This window comes from Myotis myotis, unplaced genomic scaffold, assembly GCF_014108235.1.
Source record: "Myotis myotis isolate mMyoMyo1 unplaced genomic scaffold, mMyoMyo1.p scaffold_m19_p_11, whole genome shotgun sequence".
NCBI lineage: Eukaryota > Metazoa > Chordata > Mammalia > Chiroptera > Vespertilionidae > Myotis > Myotis myotis.
In genome coordinates, this window is record NW_023416315.1 from 57,612,592 (window position 1) to 57,640,375 (window position 27,784).

Consider the following 27,784-nt stretch of genomic DNA (forward strand, 5'->3'; position numbering starts at 1 on the left):
TGGCTCAGTGGATAGAGCGTTGACCTATGGACTGAAGGGTCCCAGGTTCAATTCTAGTTAAGGGCACATGCCAGGGTTTCAGGCTCAATCCCAAGTAGGTGGCATGCAGGAGGCCGCCGATCAATAATTCTCTCTCAACATTTATGTTTCTATCTCTCTCTCCTTCTCCCTTCCTCTCTGAAATCAATAAAAATACATATTTTTAAAAAAGAGTCTAAATAATTATCTATGAAATGAGATTTTCCTCTATGCCTTCCAAATCATGCATAAAAATATACATAAGACAACTTAGCATCAATCCCTAGGGTAGCAAGGTATTAATAATTTTCTACCCATACAAGCATTTTCATTTAACTATTACTTTCTCATTATAAACCATTCTCAATGTGAAATATTTTTTAGCTTATTCTCAGTTAACAGGTTTTATTATTTCACTGTCATGAATCACAAACTAATTCACAAGCTGTAACACAACTACTACAAATTTTAATCTATATTAAAAGTTTTATTAGTGTCTAAAACAGTGATGGCGAACCTTTTGAGCTCGCCGTGTCAGCATTTTGAAAAACCCTAACTTAACTCTGGTGCCGTGTCACATACAGAAATGTTTTGATATTTGCAACCATAGTAAAACAAAGACTTATATTTTTGATATTTATTTTATATATTTAAGTGCCATTTTACAAAGAAAAATTAACCAAAAAAATGAGTCCGCGTGTCACCTCTGACACGCATGTCATAGGTTCGCCATCACTGGTCTAAAACGTAAGATTAGTTCATTAATAAGTTTTAAATTATTTTATAAAATTCTTCTACTACTTTTTAGTCATCCTAAATTAATTCCACCTACCTTCATTGGCATAAGTGCAAGGAAATCTGTGATGAGATTGTGGATTCTACGAATATAAAATTCATCCTGATAGAAGTTTTCTGACACCACTACGGATTCAGTGAGGAACAGGAAAACATTGTCAGCAATTGCGAGCTCTGCCATTGCTTCATCTGCTTCTGTGAATTCAGCCACAGCTAAAAATGTATTTACACAAACAGCACACAAAATAAAAGTTATTTAAACTAGATTATAATATCTCATAATATTGTTGATGTTCCAAAATTGCTCAACCTCCTAGCATGCGCCATGCACAAAATAAAGACTCTGTAACTCTAATTCACAAACCCCAAAGAAGTACTGAAAAAATACAGAGAAAACCACATGCTTTCATAGTAACATTATCAGTGATAAAAAATTACATCAGAAATATACGATGTAACACTGATGTAGTCAGGGAGCTATTAATAAAGCATCAACATCTGAAAATGATGCTAAGGTTTTAATCTCAATAAAATTATCTGGATCATTCAGAAAAAGTCTTCACAGCCCACAAGTCAGACCAAAACCTGAATGACCACTTAAGTAGCCCCACTAATTGGTAATCAAGTAGCAAAAATTGAAAAACAAATCTTAACCTAAAGACTTTTTGTTAGCTTTCTATTTGGAAATTTCAAACAGATTATCTAAAAAAAAAAAAAGACCAAACTTCCACATACCCAGCACCTAGCTTCAATATTATCCATTATGGTCAATCTCATTTCATCTAGATCTCCAAGCATTCCCCCTCTCTACCAAAATTAGATACAAGCAAATTTCAGACAATTTAACATTTCACTCATATGTATTTCAAAAAGAAAATAAACCACATACACATAATACCATTATCATATCTTAAAAAATAATTCCTCAATATCAAATACCCAGACAGTAGTCAAATTTACAATTTCTCATAAATGTTATGAAAGATTGTTTTCCATTTTGCTTTTATAATTTGTGCAGTTTGCTTGAAGCTAGATTCAAATAAAAACTATACAATGCCATTAAATGATATATCTGTAGGCTCCTCCTACATCTTTTAAATTTTTCCCTTGTCCTCTCTTTGCTGAAAAACTGGAACTTTGATCCTGTAGAGTTTTCCATGTGGCATGTGGTGTGGCATGCACCCCATCCAATGGTGCAGTTAACATTTGCTGTCCTCTGATTATACTAAAAATTAGCAGTTTTATCTAGAGAGACTTGATCTGACTGACACTCAATTTTTTTGGTAATAGTATATCTTAGGTAAAGTTGTGTCCTTCCATCAAAAAATACATTGCTGATTACTTCTTTTAAATTTTACACATAAAACTGCTAGTTAACTTTGCTGTAATCTGGCTTTAGAAAAGAAGAGCTACATAGCTTATTCTGGTTGGCTCTCTTAGAGACCAAATACATAGTGTGCTACTGAAAGTATTTCCACTTCTTTGAAAAGGGTCAGGAATAGATATAAAGCAGGACAATCTCAAACCAAGGGCTTTTGTTTTGCATTTTGAAATAAAGCGTACATATCTACCTATTCCATGCAAACTCCTTGGGAACAAAATAGTTTCCTAATTCTTAGGATTAATGATTACTGAAATTATTAAGTAGATATTAATAATAATAACAATAACTTCAAAACTTCACGTGAACTCATAAATGTTGGAATTAAAACTGTATGATGATCAATTCAAGAACTATTTATGGGAGACTATTCAGGTAATAAGTGGCATTAATAGCTTAATGTAAACTGAGTTTTAATGTTAAAATCAATACATACAAATTTTGTATAGTTTGGTAAAATTCCAAACATACCTTTATAAAATAATATAATAAATATGTTTGATAAGATTTTTCAGAAGTCTATGAAGAGAGTAGAAACTAATTTTTCAAAATTGAGATTTTTGTTAAAACTTGTCTGTATAATTTCAAGAAATAACCATTTCTGCAATATAAGATAAACAATGTATTTTCTAGCAATTTTTAAAATTCAAACTTACAAAAATATTTTTATAGTTTAAAAATGTTAATATCCCTAATTATCAAAGCTTATAAAAGGGTATGTGCATGTAAAGTTAAAGAGATTAAGTAGCCAAAGATCTAGGACTTGAAATGGGGGTCTGGATTCCCCGCCTATTTTTATCTACTATTCTATAGCCAACTATAGCATATTGTATGGTACCTCTCCAGATCAGGGAATAGTACAGTAAAATTATAGCAGAAGAATCTGATTAACCATCACATAGCCACTTAAAAGATTAAAGGGTAATTTTATGCCAGAAAAGTACTGAAATAAGAATTGTAAATCAATAAAGGGCTATACTCCAGAAACAGAATTTGTACATACATATAAATGTCTAATTAGCCACCTATCAGCTTTAATATAAAAAACATTCGTCCCTAGCTGGTTTGGCTCAGTGAATATAGAGCATCGACCTAAACACTGAAGGGTCCGGGTTTGATTCCGGTCAAGGGCACATGCCTGGGTTACGGGCTCAATCCCCAGTAGGGGCGTGCAGGAGGCAGCTGATCAATGATTCTCTCATCATTGATGTTTCTATCTCTCTCTCCCTCTCTGAAATCAACAAAAATATATTTTTTTAAAAAACAAGAAAAAAACCACTTGGCCAAAGACAGACTCTTAATACAAAAAATGCTTTGTGCAGCCCCCTTGGGAATAGCATGTCAACTGTGAACAAAATGGTCTGGAATCATTTTATTACTAATAGTGCCTTGGATGTACGAATGCCTTTCAACACAATCTCAATAAAAATACTAAATGTAAAAAAAAAAGTTCTGGAATCATACAAATGATAAGACACTGGAATCTGTTGACACTCTAAAACTAGAAAACACTGACATGAATTATAAATTTTAATAAAAATCTTTCCAGATTTACCATAAAAACAAATGACAACTCTTGGACTTCAAATTACAATGAAAGTATAGTTCTCATCCAGTTAGAGTACACCACTACTTGAGTATGGTAATTACATGAATGTAAACAACACAACAGGATATGCTACAGTGAGTAACAAACTGTTAAGTCAGAATCCCACATCCATTCTTTTTATTTTAATGTTTTTATTGGTTTGAGGAAGAGAGAGAGAAACAGTGATCAGTTGCCTCCCAGTCAGGACAGGACCCGAAACCTGAGCATGTACCCTGACTAGGAATCAGAAATAAACCAGCGACCTTTTGGCACACGGTAGGAAGCTCAACCAACTGAGCCACACTGGCCAGAGCCACATGCATTCTTGATTGATCCAAAGATCTCTTTTCTAATATACTACTAGTATATATAAGGGAAATAGTATTTCATATCATTTCTTTTGGGAGACAAAGGGGAAAAAAAGTCTGTATTTTACCACCTTAACTAAGTTTCATTTAATACAACTCTGGATATTTTTCTATGCTCCTGCTTATATATGGCAAAAATAACACCCTTTCCAAAATACCATTAAAATTGTTATGTTCCTTCTCATAACAAAATTACCTACAATCAATTTACCTGTCACATCAGGTAACTGAGATATTCCCCTCAATGCCAGTGCCCAGGCAAGTCGAACAGTGGCTTGCAGCCCAGGCAGTTTCCAAGGCTGCGAGTCTTGAAGGCGAGAGTGAACCGATGCAATGTACTGTCTCTCAGTCAAAAGTGGAAGTTGCTGAATCATATCTGAAAACACAATAGACCACTATGTGAAAAAGTAGAAAAATTTTCACTCTGATATACAGAAATGTCTAAAAATCACAGAATTCTCATCAAATTATGATTAACACTAAGGTTTGACAAACCAAAAATCATACACAAACTAAAAACAAAAGAAATCAACAATAATCCTAAATTTTAATTCTATTATTTCCAGTGGTTTTTATGTGTACTATAAATAAATTCGAAAAATAAAGAGCTACTCATGTTTTCTGTTCATAAATTCTAAAATATAAATCAATGCTACTTAAATATCAAAACAGACTCTTACTAGATAAATAAGCCTGATTTTAAAATATTAAATAAAAGCTGACCAAAACAAAGAACGCAAATTGCAAACAAGTAGCTACTCTGATTGTAACATAAATGAAATAGCCAAATGATAATTAAAGAATTTTCAATTTAAGTTCAGTTGTGCTATGGTACCTCAAACAAGCACAGAATTCTGAATAAAATTAATAATAAATAAATAATGGGACACCACTGACTACCCAAGAATTCATTTATTTTACTTCATTATTTTCTTATATTCATTTTTTAAAATTTATTTTAATTTTATCAAAAGGAAGGGGGCTGAGAGAGAAATATCAATGTGAGAAACATCAATGGTTGCCTCTCACATACACCCTGACCAGGGTTTGAACCCACAACCTGGGTATGTGCCCTGGCTGAGAATCAAACCTGCCATCTTTTGGTGTATTGGACGACACTCCAACCGACTGAGCCACATCAGCCTGAGCTCTTACAAGTTCTTTTGATGTCATCTTGTGAATAATTAGTTCAGTGATTGCCAACCATTAAAAACACAGTCTTTAATTTCCTATACTTTCAAAGTTTCTGTCTACTATTGTACATGCACTAATAATTCACTTCTCCCATTTATTAATCAAAGATATACAGAACAGAAATTATGAGTTAATCAACCTAAACACCTGAAATTGATACAATTACAGCCTAATGCCAAAACCTTTGATTATTAGCTTATGAAACTTCCCAGGCATTTCATTAAGCTTTGAAAACTCCCAACTTACAAACTTCCATTAAGACAGCCTACTCCTACTTAATTCTGTGCTTCACTGCATTCACTACAGGAAATCTGACTAATGCGATAGTTGGCAGCATTCCTATAAGAGTACAGGTGCTGCTTATTCTATGACACACACAGTCTGTGTGACAACTTGATTGGAGGAAAGGGGCTACTGTGTTTTAAATAAGCCTTTCCTAGTGGCTAAGGATAGCCACCAAAGATGAGTGGGAAATGTCCATTCTCCTCACATACCTAATAAGAGGAGATGTGGATGATACCATCAAAAGTGAACAGGGATAATTGTTGGAATAATTATAAATATCTATGACATTAAATGGCAATAATCTTCCTTTGCGGGAATCATTTTTGAGTCCTCAGTTCTAAGGAGTAACTGGTTATGTATTACCAAGTAAAATTTTATCTACTTCAGAGAAAATGTAAGTCAAAGATGATATATTACTAAAAATGAGTTATCCTCCCTTAGAATGTTTTCATAAAAGGTTTGAAATATGAATAAATAGTAAAGAAACAATTAAGTAAATCAGGTATGTGTAACTCGTGAACATGTGTTACATAACCTCTAACACAGGGGTCCTCAAACTTTTTAAACAGGGGACCAGTTCACTGTCCCTCAGACCATTGGAGGGCCGGACTATAGTTAAAAAAAAAAACTATGAACAAATTCCTATGCACACTGCACATATCTTATTTTGAAGTAAAAAAACAAAACGGGAACAAATACAATATTTGTATTTGCATGTGGCAGCGGGCCGTAGTTTGAGGACCCCTGCTCTAACACATTCCCATTCCAAAATCCAAAAGAACAACAGAAACATCTAGTAGGATTATAATTATTTTTTAAATATAATCTTATATCTAAACAAATATGGCTGAATTGCACACAAAGGAATAAAAAGTACAATTTTTAACTTTAGTAGCTAAAATATCACCCTTCTTAAATGTTATCTCCACAATTTTATTAATAAGTATAAAATAGTGTATTAATAGGTATAAAACCCAATACCATCGCGCTCCTCTGTGCTTTGTTCTATAAAACTGATATCAAAGCAGTACAGAAGTGCCATGAGAAGAGCCAGATTCACCGCATCCAACAAGCCATTAGCCTCAACTGTCACTCTTTCCAAATGTCCAATAAGGAGCAGAGTGTCATCTTTGCCTAATGGTGACTGGCAAGCCCAGGAGAAAATGCTTTCTGCCAGAGACTGCCTGCACTCCTTGATGAGGTCAGAAACCTAGGAATAAGAATGTATGATTAAATATGTATATAGTAAACAAGTGTCAAATAAAAGTATATAAATAAATCACAGTGAAGCCTGGTCTTATTCCAAAATCTTAACTATCTTTTTTTATAAAGGATAACTAAATAAATGTATCTGACTCCTACAATCTCATCTCTGGAATTCTGAACAAACCATATTGTTAATTCCTCATTCTTAAGTTCCAACCTCCTGTGTGGGATAACCAATTTCTTGAAAAGTTCATTCCAGAAAGAAAACTAGAATGGCACATAAGGGGCTGGAACAGTGGTTCTCAACCTTCCTAATGCCGCGACCCTTTAATACAATTCCTCATGTTGTGGTGACTCCCAACCATAGAATTATTTTCGTTGCTACTTCATAACTGTAATGTTGCCACTGTTATGAATCCTAACGTAAATATCTGATATGCAGGATGTATTTTCATTGTTACAAATTGAACATAATTAAAGCATAGTGATTAATCACAAAAACAATATGTAATTATATATGTTTTCCGATGGTCTTAGGCAGCCCCTGTGAAAGGGTCGTTCGACCCCCAAAGGGGTCGCGACTCACAGGTTGAGAACCGCTGGACTAGAAAGAACCTAAAACCACCACAAGTCTATTTTTGCAGACACAGCTGCCTACACACTTAAATACATATTACTAATTTTCCTATGCCTGCACTAAAAGAATGTTCTAATTGTCATGATTTTTCTGCCTCTGAGATTTGACAACCCATGATCTGATCTTGTTGAAAACTTGCCTCTTTGCGATGCTTTTCACTGCCCAAACCTCTCTCACGCTGTAGTTTCTCAAACTCATTGTTCACATCAATCTGTGATACCAGAGTAAGAACTTTGTAAGTCAACCCTTGCTCCATTAGTTCATCTGTAAAGCGTGTTATCATGGAAACCAGTTCTGGACTGTAATGAAAAGAAATCAATAAACGAAGTTATAATGAATAGTAATGGTTATACTTCCTCATCAGATGGATCCGGCAAACACTTTTTTGACAATAATTGCTGCATTACTGGAAACAACCAGTATGAATTATATCCTAGATCTCTTCATCCTTTTTAGATCACTGGGTTTCAATAAACTTCTAACCATAAATAACTGAATTATTTTTTATTTGTAAAAAACATCAAGTACATTTAACCTGTTGTGTCACTCGTGGCAGAATAAGGGAGTATTTATAACTTATGTTACACACATTACTTAAATTACATATATGAAGGAGAAATTGTTATTGTTTCTATAATTATAATTCTTTAAGTAATTTCTGATTAACCCCTGAAATCCTAAGAAGCAAACAGACCTGAGTTCGAGGGTCCACGTCTTTCCTCGTCTAGACTGTATCAAGGCTTTCAGAGAGTTCGCAATGCACCGCTTTCCATCCCAATATAGAAGAACAGCTACTAATCCTCTGGTGAGGCCAGGAAAATGTGGCTGCTGGTGCTCTCCTAGAAAAGAAAGTTGAGAAATAATTTAGTAAATAAGCACCTGTATTCAGGATGAGACAAAAACCACTACACCAATGTTCAAAGAAGTCACAGATTCTCAGGGCTTAAGGGGCCTTAAGGCCCTCTACTTCAAACATCTATCCACTGTGTTATTCTCTTTCACCTCAAATCTTTCAAATATTTGGAAGTTTCTTCCCCTAGAGCCTTTTCTGAAACTTAAACAGCCTTTTCTTGTGTTTCATCTTCTTTACTCACCCTTTTAACAGCTCACCTTTGAGTAAATTCTACTTTGCCTTTTTTGAAGCACCCTGCCTATAATTTGTTTCATTTCCTATGGCTTTTTTCTTCCCTTAGCCCAATCACTCCTCCACTCCATTCCCTTATGTTCCCCAAATTCATCTCACTGCTTCATACCTGTAAAGGCGACTGTTTCTGTCTGGATGCCCTTGGTCCTCCTAAGTGCACACCTATTCCATTTGATATATGTCTTCTCGCTTTAACACCTACCTTAAGCCTCATGATATTTGTGAAGACTTCTCTGTTCAATCCAAGGTCAATTTAATCCTCTGCCCTCCAGACCATCACTAAATCATGCACAAACCTGCATTAATGCACTTAGTAGTGTCATAAATATCTGTATCCATATTTGTATCCATGTCTTTCTCAATTACTAGGTTATGGGCTCTTTTACACTGGTTGAGGTTTTCTTCATCTTTATATCCCTGGAATCTTAACATAGTGCCTGGCATACGGTATGCATAAAATAAATGTTTGTTAAGTAAAAGTTCTGAGTAAAGCTCAAGCATGTCCAGTTAACATCTCCATCACAGAATGGGAAAACTACCTTACCTATTCTCAATATCATACTTCTTTTAATGCAGCCTTAGTTCAAAAGGTCAAAAAGGTATTTTGGCAGCCACATGATATCTTTAGACATATTAAACTTTCTTTTAATTAAAATGCCTACATGGCTTCTTCACATGGCTCCTCTGTTATTACTTAAATCAATGGTTCTCAACCTGGGGGTCGAACGACGCTTTCACAGGGGCCACCTAAGACCATCGGAAAACACATATATAATTACATATTGTTTTTGTGATTAATCACTATGCTTTAATTATGTTCAATTTGTAACAATGAAAATACATCCTGCATATCAGATATTTACATTACGATTCATAACAGTGGCAAAATTACAGTTATGAAGTAGCAACAAAAATAATTTTATGGTTGGGGGTCACCACATGAGGAACTGTATTAAAGGGTCACGGCATTAGGAAGGTTGAGAACCACTGATTTAAATGAACTGCTTATTTTATGGAGATTTCCATCTTTTCTCTCTACAGCAGCCAGAGAAATAATTTCAAGGCTATTCCAGATCATGAAAATTTTCTGCTTAAAGCTCCTGCCTACAACTTCCCATTGCAATTAGAATAAAATCCAAATTAATTTTCATGGCTTGCAAGATTACATTTTTGCTCTATCCTAGTCTTCCTTCACTCTCCCCATCACCTAATGTTCCCACCACAGAGGTCTTTTTGTCCTTTCGCAAGCCTTTGTTCTCACCTCAAGCACTTGCAGTGGCTCTGCCTAGAACACCTTCCCCCACAACTCTGGCATTTGTCATCATGCAGGTCAAGTCAAATGTCCCAATCTCACAGAGGCCTTCTACCTCCTACTGCTTTGTTTTATTTTCTTCCGAGAACTCAGTGTTATTGAAATTATCTTATTTTGTCCTATTAGCAGAATCACCCCCTCAAAAAGAAACTCCAAAAAAGCAGTGGCCTTATCTTCTTACTTATTATATGACAATAAATGCTTTGTGCTATAAAATTTCTGAGATGTAGCCAATGATTCTTTGCCAGTGAACTACCATGTAAAAGCTTATCTTAAAAGTTAAATTACCTTTAACCCTTCCAGTGGCTAAACTAAAGCTTTCCATTAGCCAAAGAGAAACAAAAGGAAATTATTTGAATATAGTTTTTCATGTAAATGGCATCCTTAAAAACTATTCTGGAATCTGAATTATATTCTACTTTAAAGTTCGAGTGAATAATTTTATAATATTCTTACCACCTTACCACGGTTCAGTTAAACGTCAACCTACCAGCAAGGAGAAGCTCAACTGCTGCCAGTTCTCCAATGTCAAAAAGGTCACTGAGGATAAAGGCCTCTTTAATGAGCTGCTCAGGAAGAAGTCGGGTTCCCTGTTGACCCTGGATGGCGACTCCCTCTGTGCTGGCTTTCTGAACCTTCTCATGTTGTTGAACATTTTTTGGCTACAATGGTAAAAATAAGTAAGGTCATGTAATAAGAAGAGTACATTGAAGACAAGGTCTTAAAGTGTTACCTAAAGAAATTTATTCATAAGGCAGCCTGTAACATGACATAAGAAGTATTTCTTAACAGATAATCTACAATTAGACTTTTATGAGGTAACATTTCATATCACCTTCACCTTTTTATACTATTACTACCTTCTCAATAATGGCTCCTGCTGAACTCTGAACTATAAAAGTTTAAGAAAGCACACAAAATAGCAGACTATTTTTCAAGTTTCTAAGGAACTTTTCCAATTATATACTTAATAAATAAAAACATTAAGTTCATCAAGTGGGAAATAACAAATGGACATATAAATTGTTGAATTAGTTAGTGGGCTAATAGTAGGTTATTAATATAGTATTAAAAACATAGTCTTATCCCCCCAAAAGTCTTACAACTTAGTTCAAATATTTAATGAATGACATAACGAATTACTTGATGGATCGTACAATCTTAGAAATTTACACTTTACCAAAAAAGGCCATTTAATCTGACTTCTCTATTAACAGATGGGAAAACTGATGCCCAGAGAAGTCAGATGACTTGCCCTTGGGCATAAACCTTTAGTAGCAGAGCCAAGACTGGAACTCAACTCAACTGGCTCCCAGGCTAGGACTCTTTCCAATAAGAATATCTAAAAAAAACAAAGCTAAAAAGTAAAAGGCCATTCCTGGTAAGACAAATTCATAAACAGTTCTTATTTGATCTTGTTAGTCTATAAAAGAAAAGTGCTAAACAGCAAGAAAAGGAGTTTCCAAACATAATCCCCTCCACTTACGTACTCTATTCCTGGATGAAAAGGATTTCAAGATGCAGTAACTAATGATATGCAAGCACTGATTAGTTCAGCTAACACAACTCATAGAACATTATGAAGAGTTAAAATTTTGGCCGAAACCGGTTTGGCTCAGTGGATAGAGCGTCGGCCTGCGGACTGAAAGGTCCCAGGTTCAATTCCGGTCAAGGGCATGCACCTGGGTTGCGGGCATATCCCCAGTAGGAGATGTGCAGGAGGCAGCTGATCGATGTTTCTCTCTCATCGATGTTTCTAACTCTCTATCTCTCTCCCTTCCTCTCTGTAAAAAATCAATAAAGAATATATTAAAAAAAAAAAAAAGAGTTAAAATTTTGAAGTGTACCTGGAAACAAAAAAAATAATCAATCTTACTGAACTTAGATGTATTAACTTTAAGTCAGAAATTCCAAGGAGGCTGATTTTTCTAGAATATACTGAACTAAGTTGTATTCAAATATTTTTAAAATATCTCCTAGCTAGAGATACATCAATATTAACTTTATAGAAAACAAAAAGAAGACAACTGCTTCTAGAAAAAATTACATTTTTAGAGAAAACTTGAATCAATGGACCAGAACAAGTAACATATTCATTTATATGCATTAAGAGTTTACATGCACCTTCAATCTTAAAAAAAAAAAAAAAAAAAAGCAAATACAAATACAAGAAGCAAAAAAGAAAATTTCCTACTGGGTTTCTGAACAAGGAGATGAAGTCAGGTTTATGTTTCTTCAAAATCATGTCAAGAAGGTGGACAGCTTCAGGTTGTCTTCTCCAAAGGACATTTCCCACCGTTTGCCAAATGTCTTTATAAGGACCCCATAGACTAGCAGCTTAAAGAAAAATAAATAAATAAATCAGCATCAAATAAAACATATATTTGGAAAACAATGTAGGTGTTATCTATACATTTTAATCATGCTCACAGCTACTTTTAAATATGCTGAGCTATATATACAAACCACACACTAACATAAAAGTATACTTATTAAAATTCTAAAGCAAAAATTTATCATTTTGTAGAGTAAATCCTGACTTTAAATTGGAATATCCGCTGGACCTGGTTTTGCCACTTTAGTAGCTGTGTGACATGAAGCGTGGAAATAACCTCTTTACACTTCAGTTTCCTTATATATAAACTAGAGGCTCAGTGCACAGATTCGTGCACCGGTGGGGTCCCTCGTCCTGGCCTGTGGGAACCGGGCCAAAACTGGCTCTCTGACATCCCCCAAGGCGTCCCGGGTTGCGAGAGGGCAGTTCTCAGGTAACAAACCCCGGAATCGGGCTCCCTCCTCTCTGGTTCCGAGTGTATCACCTGAGAACCACAGCTGCCAAGCCATTGCATCTCCTGCATTGAGCATCTGCCCCTTGGTGGTCAGTGCGCATCATAGCTACAGTCAGACGGTCAAACGGTTGGACGGTCACTTAGGCTTTGATATACTAGTATATAGATAGGAACATCATCCGCTTCATATAAATGAGACACACTAGATAAAACACACGATACAGTGCCTGGCATTCCACAGGCATGCAATAAATGGGACTTTCCATTCAAATGAAAAGCAGGAGTGGGAGGGGGGTTGAAATCAGATTCTGTAAAAATTAGCAGCTGAAAAAAAAAGTAGTTTATAAAGACTCTGAAAGGGAAACTAGTCAAACCAAATCAATCACTGAACAGAGGACACTTGGGAATAACTATACTAACTGTATAACTAGCCTAAACTGTAAAGGATGGTCTGTAAACATGTTCCGTTGCTATCTGGGAAAACACAAAACCAAATAAAGTTACCAGGACAATATGAATGACATGAAAGTTAACTGTAACCTAATTAATGTATTATAATTCTATGAACAAAGTTGTCAGACAAACAATGTTGTCAATATGTTAGGGAATTTGTTGTTGTTGTTGTTGTTGTTGTTGTTAGGGAATTTTTTAAAAGGGGGGAATGTGCAGGAAGAGGACAGACTAAGTCAGTCAAGCAGGATCATTCATTCACTCGACAATTAATTTACGGAGGGCCTGGGACATAGACTGAGCAAGATAGGATCCCTCATGGAACTTCCAGATTGACAAGTGGGACAGGCATTAAACTATAGCCTTCAAAAAAACAATTACCAGTATAATAAAAGACGTGATGACATACAGAGTGCTGAGAATATATAAAAGGGAACACCTACCCTAATCTGAAGGGCAGAGTAGGATGTGATATATCAGGTCTTTGGCATGGGGATGAGGAGGAATGGGAATCAGAATGTCTAGACCATACATAGAGAGCAATCATCCAACTCCCTGCTTTGCTCTCATACTTGCCAATCGTCTGATAAAAAAATACAGTTTGTTATATAACTTTTTATGGTAAAGAATGAGGTGGCAAACCAGCATGAGTACCCATGCAGATATTCTTCCCATTAAAGATCAACAAACTGGCAGACTGGTATAGCATGTCTTTTACTGTGTTTGAATAGAGAAAATGCAATTGCTGTGATCTATTCAACTCTGGATACACTGACAAATAGTTCTGGACCTGCCAAAAGGAGGGCCTAACCCTGGATCCTGGTGACCTCCTGTGAGATGCTAGTTGGATGGTAAGTAGCTCATTTCCCTAGAAATCATTTTCTTGGCCCCCTCTAACTGCAAAGAATACAGTAATTTTGAGACTTCGATTCTAGAACAAGACAGCTTTTTTCCTATTAGTAAATGGGAAAGTTTCGAGTACTAGTAGAGACAAAATGAAATTGTAGGACAATGGTGTGATTGATGGACTAACTAGAATAGGAAGTGTCACCAACCAAGGATGACAAGTAGGTAAGCCACTTATGAGGTGAGGAGACCTAAACTAGGGGAGTAAATAGACGAGGCCTGTTAGTGGTTAGAACTGGTAATTGTTTGCCGCAGGATATAAAGAAAAGGTATCAAAAATGACTCCTAAGCAAATCTGAAACTTGCCTTACCAGGTATTTAAGAAATCTGACCAGGAATTGACAAAAGAAAGTAAACTCTCTGTCTGTAAAAAGTAACACTTAAAATATAATAGAACCTGTGAAGAACTAATGCTCAGTGAGTTCTAGAGAAAAATTCAATTTCCCCCCTTTAATGGGGAGGCATCCAATAACAGGTCAAAAATCTAAACCAAAAACCCCACGTACACTGGCCTCCTTAGTCCATCATTAACATCAACACATCATAGAAGTAACTGCAAGAAAGATATATCTTCAGTTTGATTTTGGTTTGACTAATTCTAGTAAATATCTTCTTGTTACTGGTTACAAGTAGAAGGAAGCTATAAATTTTACCAAGTTACTAAATATGTATTTTTAACCTAAGTGATTTGTTCACTTGAGAAATACTATACATTTGTTCTTAAAGTTTAATGCCCCCAGCAAGTCACATTTATTCACTCATTCACCATGTACTCAGTACGGGTGAGTTTACAGTGTAGTGAGGAAACACATTCATCATACAATCATACATAAGTGTAATATCCAATTTGGTGAGTCCAATGAAGGAAGGTACCCAGGGCAAAGATCAGAGGAATATGACCTAGTCAGGGAGGTTAGGGAAGGGAAGGATTCACTAAGGAAGTGATTTCGGGGCTAAAATTTGAAGGATAAAAGCGGGAGTTAACTTAGAAGTCAGAGGTGAGGACATGCATCCCAGGATGAAAGGACAGTATATGGGTTCCCAAAGCAACAGGGAACACTACACTTTCAAAGAACTGAGAAGCCAAGGAGAGCTGGAGTACAGAAATCAAGGGCTTGGCAAGGGAGGCAACTGCCACACCCTTCAGGGCTCACCAACCCGTGTTAAGGATTTCGATCTTTATCCTAAAAGATCAAGCAAGATAAAGACTAAAAGTGTCTGCTGGATTTTTACTGAGCTGTTTAGGAAGACAGGAAGAGAGTAGATGGGGTGGAGGAAGAGGAGATATGGAAATGAAGTCAGTGAAGACTGAGGAACCTGTTGAAAGGTTTGACTGTGAAGAGGGGCAAGAGGAGAGTAACTGGAGTGAAGCATGAGATCAAGATAAGGAGGGGAGGCTAGTGGAAAGAAAAGCAGCAAGAAGAGGGGTAAATATATGAGAGATGGGGTAATAGGGGAAAAGGCATAAAGGAGGGGATTTACCTTAGATAGAAAGGCACAAGTACATTGATTCAAAGGGTGAGGATATATATAAGTTTGTAGGTTTGAGGGTGAAAAAAGAGAGAGAGTTCACGCCTGTTGGCTTCTATTTGTTCTGTGACTAGAAGACTGAGGGGTCAGTTGGAAGTTACAGATGAAGGACTGTCAAGCAGTGTCAAAGGTTGCACTAACAACAAGCCATACCTTTACTCGGCCAGGATGATACAAGTTACAATACTAGTAAATCATACAGCTGTAAACCTTATAACTTCTCTGTTTTTCTCCCTCTGCAACTCTTTTTTTTTGAATTGTGGTTTTAAAAACACACACACATCTAACAGAATTGGCTACCTTAAACGTTTTTAGGTGCACAGTTCAGTAGTGTAAAATGCATTCATTGTTGCACATCAGATCTCCATAACTTTTTCATCTTGCAAAACTGAAACTTTGTACCCATTCAACAGCTCCTCATTTCCACCTTCCCCCAGCCACGGCAACCAACATTCTTTGTTTCTAGGGGGTTGACTACTTTAGATACCTCATCTAAGTGGGATCACAGTTTCTTTTTGTGACTAGCTTACTTCACTTCAATGTGAAGGTTCTTCCATATTGTAGCATGTGACAGGACTTCCTTTTCAAGGTTAATAATATTCTACTGTAGGTATAGACCACAGTGTTTATCCATTTATCCACCTATGGACACTTAAGTTGCTTCCCTAAGATTTAATTTAAAAAATATATATATATATATATATATATATGTATTCTCCTGACTCCTGGCTTTTCAAAATGTTTCCTATTTTGCCAATTAAGCACTCCCGCCACTAGACCTGATTATACAATGTATATACACTTTGGCTGTTGACAGAATTTACTATCCTTTTTCCTTCAATGATTTAGCTCTAATGGCATGAGTATGTACTAAAGAAATGTATATAGCCTGCAAGCCTTGCTTATAAGTTTGCATCAGGGTGGGATGACAGGATAGCAAAACCAAGGAAGTAACTTCATTAGTAACATTCAGCTATAAGGAAATTTGATGTAATAAAATCAATTAAGTTGTATTTAAGTAGTAGCATGTATTCATTTTGAGTATCAAAGACAGGCTTAGAATCATTAGCTGTATAACCACTCCAGGCCTCCACATCTGGAAAACGGGGTATTTAATAGCAGCTACCCACCGGTGCATGAAGGGAACCAAATGAGATGAAAGTACAACTCAGTCCAGTTCCTGAGAAACAAGAGGTGCTCAATAATCATAATCCTTCATTCTTTTTTTGTTCATCCTCACCTGAGGATTATTTTCCCCCCATTGATTTTCAGAGTGGACGGGAGGGGGAGAGACAGAGAGAGAAACAGCCATGTGAGAGAGACACATACCCGGGGCAGGGTATGGAGCCTGCCACCGAGGTCCGTGCCTTTGACGGAATCCAACCCTAACCACTGAGCCATTGACACTTTATTATTTTACATAATGTATCACGGTTGTTTCTGAAATGCTTTGATTTGAAAAACGCAGACATAGACAACTTTTTAACAGTATCAGTCCAGTGGAAGGCATACCAAACCAGAACCAAAAACACAAAAACAGTAAATAATGACTGCAGAGAGCCGGGAAGCAGAGGCGCCCAAGAAAGAGTCCTCTTGAGTGACATCCCCTGCAAGCATCTACCACACAGGTACACTCTTAACTGTGCCCATGAAGCTAAGTACGTTTCAACCCGGGCACTGACATTCTAAGCTGCAAATTCATTTTCAGGCATCCCTGCCCCGCCCCCTGGGCGCCAACAGTTAACTGTGACCATCAAAAGGCACCCACTCTTTCAAACGCCCCAGAGGGTGAGGGGTGGGTCGCCCCAGGCTGCGAACTGCCGAGAGAGAACCCACCCCAAATCCTCCAGGTTCCTCCGCCGCCTTCTAGATTCTATCGCGCCCCGAAGCTCTAGGGCTCCGAAGGTCCGGGCGCATCCAGGACTCGCCACCCCGCAGCCCCGGGAGGCATCTGCGGCGCGCGAGGCGCACCTTCCCGGCCACCTTCCGGGTGGCAGGCTTCACAATCGGGGGTCCGCGCTCCCTGCAGGACCCCCTGGCCTCCATGAGGGGTCCCGGCGCTACCGCGGGGCGCGCGTTTTCGCCGGCGCTCGAGGCTGAACAACCTCAGGTCCTCTGGCCTCACTGCCGAGACTTCCGGATCCCAGCAACATTCAGGCCGCAGAGCCGCGACGGGATGGGGAGTGCGGAGGCCCAGGCTTGGCCCTGGGCGGCGCGAGACCGCACGCCGGGCTGCGGGGGACCACGCCCCTCGCCTCCACCCGCCGCCCCCAGCGCCCAGGCTAGAGCCGCAGGGCCGAGCGCGCCATTCAAACTGGGGAGGGGCGGCACTCGGGCCCAGGGCCAGGGGAGCGCGGGCACCACGCACAAGGGGGGCCTGGACGCCCAGGAGACTCACGGCCCGGTGCGCCCCCGGAATGCCGATCACCGCCCAGCCCGGTTCTCTTCTGCCCACCGCGCTTACCCGAATTTACCGCCAACAGCGTCGCCATCTTGGAGGCGCGCTAACGGCGCCCCGTGCGCACGGAAGCCCCAGGAATGGGGGAGGCTGCCCAGGGCGGCACCTGAACAGAAAGGAACCGCGCGGGTCCCCCCCGAACTGCACTCTCAGCCGACCCAGGAGTACAAAGACTCAAAAAATCTGCTCTGGGTCACAGAGGTCAATTTCCCCCGGATTATTCCCATTCAAATAAGGCGAGGGAGACCAATTCCAAGACGCGAGGTCCCTAATTCCACGTCAGTCGTGCAGTGCATCCTGGGACTTGTAGTTTCCTTTTAATGATGACTAAAGTTGTTTAGGTGGAACGGAAAAAGATATTCTGGGACTAGTTATTGAAATGACTCCCATTTATGATATATGTAAGAGCTGTAAATTCAAATCATCTTCATTTCAAATTAAATATTCCTTGCATTATTGCCTTTCTTTAGGGAGTGGAGTGATGTGTAAGATGCCTAAACCCCTCAAGGAGGGGAAAAAAAAAAAAAAGGAAACATATGTAATACTGTTTGTAATACTTTAAGCAATAAAACAAAATTTGAAAAAAAATAAATAAAAGAAAAGAAAGGAAAAAAAGAAGAAAAAAGATGCCTAAACCCCAAAAAGTCATTTAAGCAGTTACAAACTAACTTTTCATTACATTTCAATATATCAACATTTCAATATATCAATTGTCAACATAGTTGCATAGAGTGAAACAAATCATAACATTTTATTATGAAATTTACAAGTGTATACAAAAATTAGAATGAACGCCCAGCTTCAATAGTGTGGCCAATTCCTGTACCAGACCCTCATCATCACTGGAGATTATTTTGAAGCAATTTCCAGACATTTCATAAACACCAAATATTTTCCTGCCTAAGCACTCCCAAATAACTGAATGTTCTTTTTTCACTCGCTAAATTTTAGTTTGCTAATTTTCAAACTAAAATAGTCATTACCATTTGCTATCACATGCCAGATATTTATTGAGAATTTCACATTATCCTATAATAATAGTAATAATAACAAATAGTATTATTACATATATTTATGTATTGTTTTATATATCACTAGGGGCCCAGTGCACGAATTCGTGCATCTTGAAAGGAACTGTAGTCCCTGAGGCTGCGGGGGTACAGGGGTGGGTCTCGGCCCATCCTCCACGCCCCTGCCCAGCCCTTCCTGCCGTGGCCTCCAACACCCCCCACCCCCCCATCCCCTGTCTGCCAGCAGCCCCACTCCTGCCACTGCCACTCCCACACGCTGACAGCACTGGCCCCCGCTCACACCCGCTGATGGTGCAGAGCGATTGGAGCCAGTGCCAGCAGCTGGTGCGAGCGGCTGCTGCTGCCCCAATTGCCCCTCAGGAGCAGGGGGAGGTGGAGAAGCCCTCAGGGGCAATCAGGGATGGCTGACAGCGCCAAGCAATCAGGGCCAGCGGCAGGTGCTGGCAGCGGGTGCAAGCAGCGGCTCCAGCGCCGGCAGTGGGTGCGAGCAGGGCTGGCACCGGCAGTAGGTGCGAGTGCCAGGCGGGACCGTGGTGTGCAGGAGCAAAGAATTTTCAGTAACCACCGGAGGTTCGCCCTGATGATAGCGACTGGTGCCCCGCCTTGGTCTGGTGCCCCAGCTCACCTGCTCCGCCATCCTGCCACAGCCAACTCCCGCCATGTTCCATGCACACACCTGGTGGTCAGCGCACATCTTAGCAACCAGTTCGGTTGTTCCACCGTTCAGTCTATTTGCATATTGGCCTTTTATTATATAGGATATATATTATTATTTCATTATCTCATTTAATCCCTGAAACAATCCTATTAGGCAAATGATATAATTATAGCTACTTAGATGTCCCTGTACCTTACAACTTCACTTTATCAATGCCTCCAACATTCCACTGAGGCTGGGAGAATTTCACTGTAGGAAATCAGAATTAAATAACTTAAACAAATTACAGAATTTGTTAAGAATATCAGGCATATTCATTCTCCTGAACAAATAATAGTAAATGACAGACACAGTGTATATTAGGCGAAACACAAAAGTGATTGGTGATTTTTTTAAGTCATTGTTATATAGAGAAAATTCTCAGACTACAATTTAAGGATTGAAGAGGAAGAGAGAATGCAAAAGCGAAGTTTAGTGTGAAAGTGAGAAAAATTGAACAGCAACTTGGCAGGAAGCAGCATTCAAAGATTTACTTTCTCAGCACTAATATTACAAGCCTTCCCTCCACATACTCTTTAAGCCCACACACACTTCTCAATGAGTAGATCGCTTCCGCTTTCTGTGAGGGAACTCTTTAACTTCCTGCAGCTCCCCCTCACCCATCATCACACAAGCATTCTGTCCTTGACTTGTGGGATACCACTGTTCCTAGTTTTCCTTCTGTCTTTCTAGTTCTTTTTACGTTTCCTACAGGAACTTCTATTCCTCTTCTCACCATTAAATATAGCTCTTCCTTTTCTGTCATCCCAGCCTCTCTTCTTTTCATTCTACATGCTTCCGGGAAATCTATGGCTTCTTACCACCACCTATTAGCTGATGGATTCTGTATTTGCCATTCTAGTCCAGTCCTCTCTCCTAGGCTTCAGATTTGTATCTCTAACTTGTCTACCCCACATCTCCATTGATTGTCACACTGGCATCTCAAAATCAACCAGTTAATCCATAACTCAAAGCAGCACTTTTCTCTTAAAAACCTGCCACCCTATCTACTTGGTTGCCAAAGTCAGGCACCTCGGAGTCTTTTTATGTTATTCCTTCAATTGCCAAACGCCATTGCCCATAAAAACAACAAAGAAGTGTGACTTTGCCTTAAAGTGACTGATGGGGAGAAAAGTCCTACCCACTCTACCTCATAAGTTTTTCTGGGTCCCTTTTTCTCTTCTCTGCTCCTTAGGCCATTGTTTTCATCAAGTGTCCAATGAATCACATGTCCCTGAATTCAAGCCACATTGTAATCACCTGCCGCATTGAATCTGAGGCTTATGACTTGCTTGGACGAAAAAAAAAAAAATGCAGTGGAAGTGACATTGGGCAAGTTCTGAGCCTAACAGAGGTTCTCAACCTGTGGGTCGCGACCCCTTTGGCGGTCGAACGACCCTTTCACAGGGGTCGCCTAAGATCATCCTGCATATGAGATGTTTACATGACGATTCATAACAGTAGCAACATTACAGTTACGGAGTAGCAACGAAATAATTTTATGGTTGGGTCACAACATGAGGAACTGTATTTAAAGGGCCAGAAGGTTGAGAACCACTGGCCTTGGATCTAAGAGGCCTTGCTTTTTCCACTTTTGCTTGTTTGCTACCCTGAGAAACCATGTAAGGAAACAAGATACATAGCGCTATGTATGTTTATTTGTTAACTAAATATAAACTATTTCTAAGGCGAAATAAGTGCTAAATGGAGATACAGTGGTCCACTGCCACCCACGGGGAATATGTTCCAAGACCTCCAGTGGATGCCTGAAACCGCAGATAGTATCAAACCTTATATATACCGTTTTTTCCTATGCATGCATACCTATGATAATGTTTATGAATTAGGCACAGTAGGGTTAACTAATTTGTAACTAATAATAAAATAGAACAATTATAACAATATACTGTAATAAAAGTTATGTGAATGTTTTCTCTCTCTCTGATAACTGATCTTGATAATCAAGTTGATTACTAAGTGACTAATGGGGGTGGATATGCTAACAAAGATTATGATTCAAGACCTAGGTGGGATGGAAGGAGATTTCATCATGCTACTCAGAACAGCTATTTTTTTAAAAGATATTTTTGTTAGTTTCAGAGAGGAAGGAGAGCGAGCGAGATAGAAACATCAATGATGAGAGAGAATCACCGATCGGCTGCTTCCTGCACGCCCGACACCAGGGACCAAGCCCGCAACCGGGGCATGTGCCCTGAATGGGAATCGACCTGTGACCTCCTGTTTCATAGGTCGATGCTCAACCACTGAGGCACACTGGCCAGGCAGAACGGCAGTTTAAAACTTGTAAATAATTTATTTCTGAAATTTTCCATTTAATATTTTCAGACTGAGGTTGTCTAGCCCTGGGTACCTGAAACTGTGGAAAGCAAAACCGCAGGTAAGTGGGGACTATTGTACTTAGGTACACATTCAGCCCCTCAGCTCCCCGATCCCTTCACTGTTGTAGCCCTTTGGCTGCTGTAATCACGTTGTCCTTCCCTCTGAATCTTCGTTGGCACTGTAGTCTCATTCTAGAATATCTTGAGCCCCTTCATCTGGTTGCTTTTCACAGGCATCACCTTTCCTCACCCTGATTTCCCCGCATCAGGCTGAATTAAATGCTACACTCTCCCATAATGTATCATCATTTTCCACAACTCTGTCTGCCCCTCTGGTTTGAAAACTCCACATAGAAGAGCAGAGGTACCCAATAGGTGGCCAATAAACATTGAATGAATACGGCCAAGGAAAGGTGGAGCTACTGTCTCCTAACCCATTGCCAGACTATATTGTGGGCTCCCTGGCGAGAGTTTCATAAAGTACCATCTCTCTTGCAAGTGCCTGAAAACTCTAGAATAAGAAGACTAGGTCCTTCTTTTCCTAATGCTTGGACTACCAATACCAACCTAAAGATGACAGGGTACTCCTTATTTCCTTTTATGAAAAACACCAAGGATCCAGCTAAGGAATTCGTTGGCTGAACCACCTTGAGAGGTTTTCCTACAGATACAGGTGGAAACTCTAGACTTGGGAGAAGGCTTGTGCCACAGAGGTGCATGAAATAAAACAAGAGAAGTGGGTTGGAGAAGAGTCATGTAAAAGTATCGTTGGCAAAGTCAGTTTATCCAATCAAAAAGAGTCTTGATTGTACCCTGGGAGTCCGCATGAATGCTTGGCTCTGATCTTGGGCTGGGAGTGTGAAGGAGAGTGGGGAATTATGAGGGAATCAAATTCTGTCTGAGTGTGATAAAAAGCAGAGTATTCATCCCATCAGAAGAATACTCAAAGTGAAACTATGTACCAGGAACAAGAAAGCATTAATTGAAATAAACTACGGCACTGTTCAGGACATGATGTAAACTCAGCAACAAAGGACAATAGGAAATGTTCCCAAGTGCAAAAAAAATGCAAAAATTAATAAATTAGAGATAGACAGTTTTAAGAAGATCGCAGATCAACATGAAGCTGTCCGGTGTGTCATTTCTCTGCTTCAATTTGGCTTACGGTCATTCTTCAGTGATGTGTATTGTGCATCTTCTCATATCATGGAAGAGTTGAGATTTTTAGGAAGATCCTGAAAATAAAGCATAGCATGCTGACAGAGTTGAGGAAAGACTTTTATTAAGACAGGTTGCTTTGAATCTAAATGTCTACTTTGCCAGTGATGTACTTTGTGATAGTGAGCAAGTTTTTCAACCTTTCCAAGTCTGAGTTTCCTCATCTATTAATATAGAAATAAGAGCCCTGGCCAGTGTGGTTCAGTGATGAGAGGGTCCGCTCCCACCAAAGGGTCTCAGGATCCATTCCTGGTCAAGGCATGTACCTGGATTGTAGATTCAGTTCCAGGCCCTAGTGGGAGCATGTGCGGGAGGCAACCAATCAATGACGTGTCCCTCTCACATTGATGTTCCTCTCTCTGTCTCTCTTCCTTCTCTCCCTTCCTCCCACCCTCTCTAAAAATCAATGGAAATAATATACTTGGGTGAGGATTAACAACAACAACAAAAAGCCCTGCCTGAGTAGCTCAGTTGGTTAGAGTGCTGTCCCCAGACACCAAGATCGAAAGTTGGTTCGATCCCTGGTTAAGGCACTTACAAGATTAAATTAATGACTGCATAAATAAGTGGAACAACAAATCAATATTTCTCTGTCTTGCCCTCTCTCTCCCTTCCTTTCTCTAAAATCAATCAATAAATAAAAAATTTTAAATAAAAACATAAAAATGAGAATACTTCCCTTGGTTTGCTGAAAATATTCAATGCAATAACATCAATTTACCATAAAAAAACTTAGAAGGTATTCTGCTGTAATAATAGGATAATCGGCTGAATAACAATGAAGATAAAGTATGAGGATTAAAGAAAGAAAAATAAACAATGAATAAGAGTGTCTGATAAAGATGGATTAATGCAGTGCTAATAATAGTATAGCAACAATGAATTTCATTAGTGAGGTTCCCATGGCAGTGTTAACTCAACCATGTTGCACAACCCTATACATTTTAAATTGTACTTATGTAGTAATGAGACTAATTTAAATGCTTTTAAAATTAGATAGAAAATGGATGTGGCCAAAGGAACTCAGAATTTACTGCGATTTTAAGATTTCAATCTCCACCCATGGTAAGCATGAAAATCCTAAAGCAAGATAATCATTCTTAAAATGTAATTTAAGAAAAAACCCCAACTATTTAGCCTTGAAACATTGTTGCTTCTTGGTTTCTAAAATTACCTCTGCAAAACACCTAGAGCAAGATTGGGTACTCATTTTATTGTGATAAAATATACAAAACCTAAAATTAACCATTTTTAAATATACCATTCTGAGGTGTGAAGTACATTCATACTGTACTGCAATCATCACCACCATCCATCTCCAAAACTTTTTCAATTTCCTCAACTAAACTCTGTACCCATTAAACACTAACTCCCTATTCTGCCCTCTCCCCAGCTGGTGGGCAACCACCATTCTTGTTCTCTGAATTTGACTAGTCTAAGTATCTCATGTAAGTGCAATCATACAATACGTGCCCTTTGTCATTTGGTGACTGACTTATTTTCACTTAGCATAATGTCCTCAGGTTCATCCACGGTAGCACAAGTCAAAATGTCCTTCCTTTTCCAGGCTGAATAACAGCCCATTGTATGTATACACCACATTTTGTTTATCCATTCACTCATCCGTGGACACTTGGGCTGCTTCCATATTGCTGCTTCCATAATGCTCATGAAGATGGGTGTACATAATCTCTTTGAGTTCGCACAATTAGTTATTCTGAGAATGTACCCAGAAGTGAAATTGCTGAATCATATGTGTTTACTTTTTGAGGCATCACCATACTGTTCCACAGCATCTGCACCATTTTACATTCTCACCAGAAGTGTACAAGGGTTCCAATTTCTACAAATCTTCAACAACACTTGCTATTTTCTTTTTTATTATACATACAACTAGAGGCCCAGTGCACGAAATTCATGAGGGGGTCCCTCAGCCTGGCCTGCGCCCTCTCACAGCCTGGGAGCCCTCAGGGGATGTCCAACTGATAGCATCACTTTGGCACATGCCCGGGTTGCAGGCTTGATCCCCAGTAGGGGGTGTGCAGTCAAACATCCTTAGGGCTGCTGAGGAGGCGGGAGAGGCTCCTGCCACCGCCACTGTGCTTGCCAGCCTCAGCCCGGCTTCTGGCTGAGCAGTGCTCCCCCTGTGGAAGCACACTGACCACCAGGCGGAAGCTCCTGTGTTGAGTGTCTGCCTCCTGGTGGTCAGTGCACGTCATAGTGACCAGTCATTTCACCATTCCGGCGATTTGCATATTACCCTTTTATTATATAGGATAGCCATCCAAATGGGGATAAAGTGGTATTTCATTGTGGTTTTGATTTGCATTCCTTAATGATGAGTGATGTTGAGCATCTTTTAATGTGCCCATTGTCCATTTGTATGTCTTCTTTGAAAAAATATCTATTGAGGTCCTTTGCCCATTTTAAAAAATACTATTGTGTTGTGTGTTTTCTGTTGAGGTGTAAGAGATATTTATATATTCTCAATGTTAATCCCTTACCAGGTATTCATTTTTTGTTTCATTTTATATTTATTTGTTTGTTTTAAAATGCATTATTTAAAAAAAATAGGATCACTCTGCAAGTGACCAGGAAAAAGTTTTCATTATGACCAAGCCTTTAGGTCATTTGAAGGGCTCCTTCATCTGTTCATTTTTCAAACAGTAAAAGTATAAAAGAGAAATTAAAATCACCCTAATCCCAGCACTCAGAGAGATAACTTTAGTAATTTTTTTGATTGGCAATGTTAGGAAACCTTGGTGCTGATTGAATCCTAAAACTAGAAGACGATTATAAAAATCCAGTCCGTCTTCCTGCCTTCAGACAGAAAAAGGCATAAATAAGACAGAGTCGAGAACAATTCCCCCAATAAACACTGTTTCTCTTTTAAAAATTATTATAAATTTAGGAAATATATGAAGACAGGTGGTTTGAATCAATTAAGGTATACATATTAGGTGTTAAGTATTTTTTAAATATGTATTTTTTTAAATATATTTTTATTGATTTCAGAGAGGAAGGGAGAGAGAGATAGAAACATCAATGATGAGAGAGAATCATTGATCGGCTGCCTCCTGCACACCCGCTGCTGGATATCAAGCCCTTGACTGGAATCCAACCTAGGACCCTTCAGTCCGCAGGCTGACACTTTATCCATTAAGCCTGCTGGGGCGTAGGTATGAACTATTTGTAAATATAAAAGTCATTGGTATTATTTCATAGTTGCAAATAAGTACTATAGCACCATAATGGATATATAGGAAGAAAGTAATATGTCAAGACTTCAAAAGGAAGGGACCCCTTTATTAGGAATATAAATACAGGCTAAATCATAAAATTGTAACCCGCATTAGAATGTATGCTCTGTGTGGGCAGGTACATATGTTTATTAAAGCTGGGGACAGTGAGACAAGGAAGCGCTTAGGACAGGAGAAACAACAGGAACAGGAGAGGGCGGGGTGGGGGGTGGGCGCTGCTTTGGCTCACTGAGAAATCAGAGAAGAGGGGACTTTGGGACCTGTACAGGCTCAGGGGGTTAGCCAGGGATGAAATGCTGCTGCCCATCGCACCACTGGTTGCAAGTCTCCTGGGGTCCTTTAGAGTTTCGGAGATGCACGCCTCGGGGAGGAAAAGGCGCAGACATGCTCCTGGAGGGACAGCACAGTGAGCAGGCATATTTACTTTTTTCAACCGTGTCTCTCAGGCACCTGGAACAGTACCTAATACACCAGAATAGGTGATCAATAAATATTTGTTGAATGAATAAATGTGCAGAAAAAGAAGTTCTATACAAGTCAGAGTAAGATGAAGAGAGAAAGAACTACTAAGACGGGTCCAAGAAGAAAACCACAAGCAAAATTAGAAAACATCTTAAACTGAATGAAAATTAAGCATCATGTAAAAAAAAATCAAAGCAAATTAAACGTATGTGGAAGAAGGAAACAATGAATGAAAATCAAGCAAAAAGGAAATGGGGGGGAAATAAAGTCAATGTAAACAACTGTTCTTTGGAAAAAAATTTGACAAATCCTTAGCTTGATTGGTCAAGAAAAAAAGAGAGAAAAACACAAATTGCCAACATTAAGAAAGAAAGAGAAACCACTGTTGCCAAGTTTGCATGTTTGGTGTAAAACTGGGCATTTCATTGAATTTCTTTCTTCATTATGATTTATTGAACAATGTAAATGTATTTATTAAGTCATATTTGTTATATCATCTATTTTTACATGCATGTTGGAAATAAAAATGATATTTCCATTGATGGGAAAAAAAGAAAGAAAAAAAGAGAAAACATTGCTTCAGATGCTGCAAACATTTAAAAGAGAGTAGGGGATAAAGTGCAGCATAGAACATCGAGTCAATAATATTGAGATGCAAGAGAAAAGTGTCCTTGCCCTTTCTGTCTGTCTGATTGTGGCAGAGAAGATTGAATGAG

The 27,784-nt window shown here is 38.8% G+C and overlaps 1 protein-coding gene across 5 annotated transcripts in view; it reads right to left on the reverse strand.

Annotated features, from left to right (window-relative positions):
* Positions 1 to 27,784, reverse strand: part of NUP205 (nucleoporin 205) — a 123,450-nt gene that overhangs the window by 62,573 nt on the left and 33,093 nt on the right. The window contains exons 1-8 of one of the 5 annotated variants that reach the window (XR_004970949.1): positions 18,068 to 18,249; positions 12,123 to 12,265; positions 10,419 to 10,590; positions 8,167 to 8,311; positions 7,612 to 7,771; positions 6,611 to 6,839; positions 4,362 to 4,526; positions 851 to 1,026 (exon numbers count right to left, since the gene is read on the reverse strand). Coding sequence is in view for 4 of the 5 variants with exons in the window: in XM_036328580.1 (XP_036184473.1) it covers positions 851 to 1,026; positions 4,362 to 4,526; positions 6,611 to 6,839; positions 7,612 to 7,771; positions 8,167 to 8,311; positions 10,419 to 10,590; positions 12,123 to 12,265; positions 18,068 to 18,095 (1,218 nt within the window). In the remaining variant the exon portion in view is untranslated. Of the gene's footprint in view, positions 1 to 850; positions 1,027 to 4,361; positions 4,527 to 6,610; positions 6,840 to 7,611; positions 7,772 to 8,166; positions 8,312 to 10,418; positions 10,591 to 12,122; positions 12,266 to 18,067; positions 18,250 to 27,784 lie in introns of those variants that run through there. The other 4 variants (XM_036328581.1, XM_036328580.1, XM_036328583.1 and 1 more) reach the window with 4 other exon arrangements.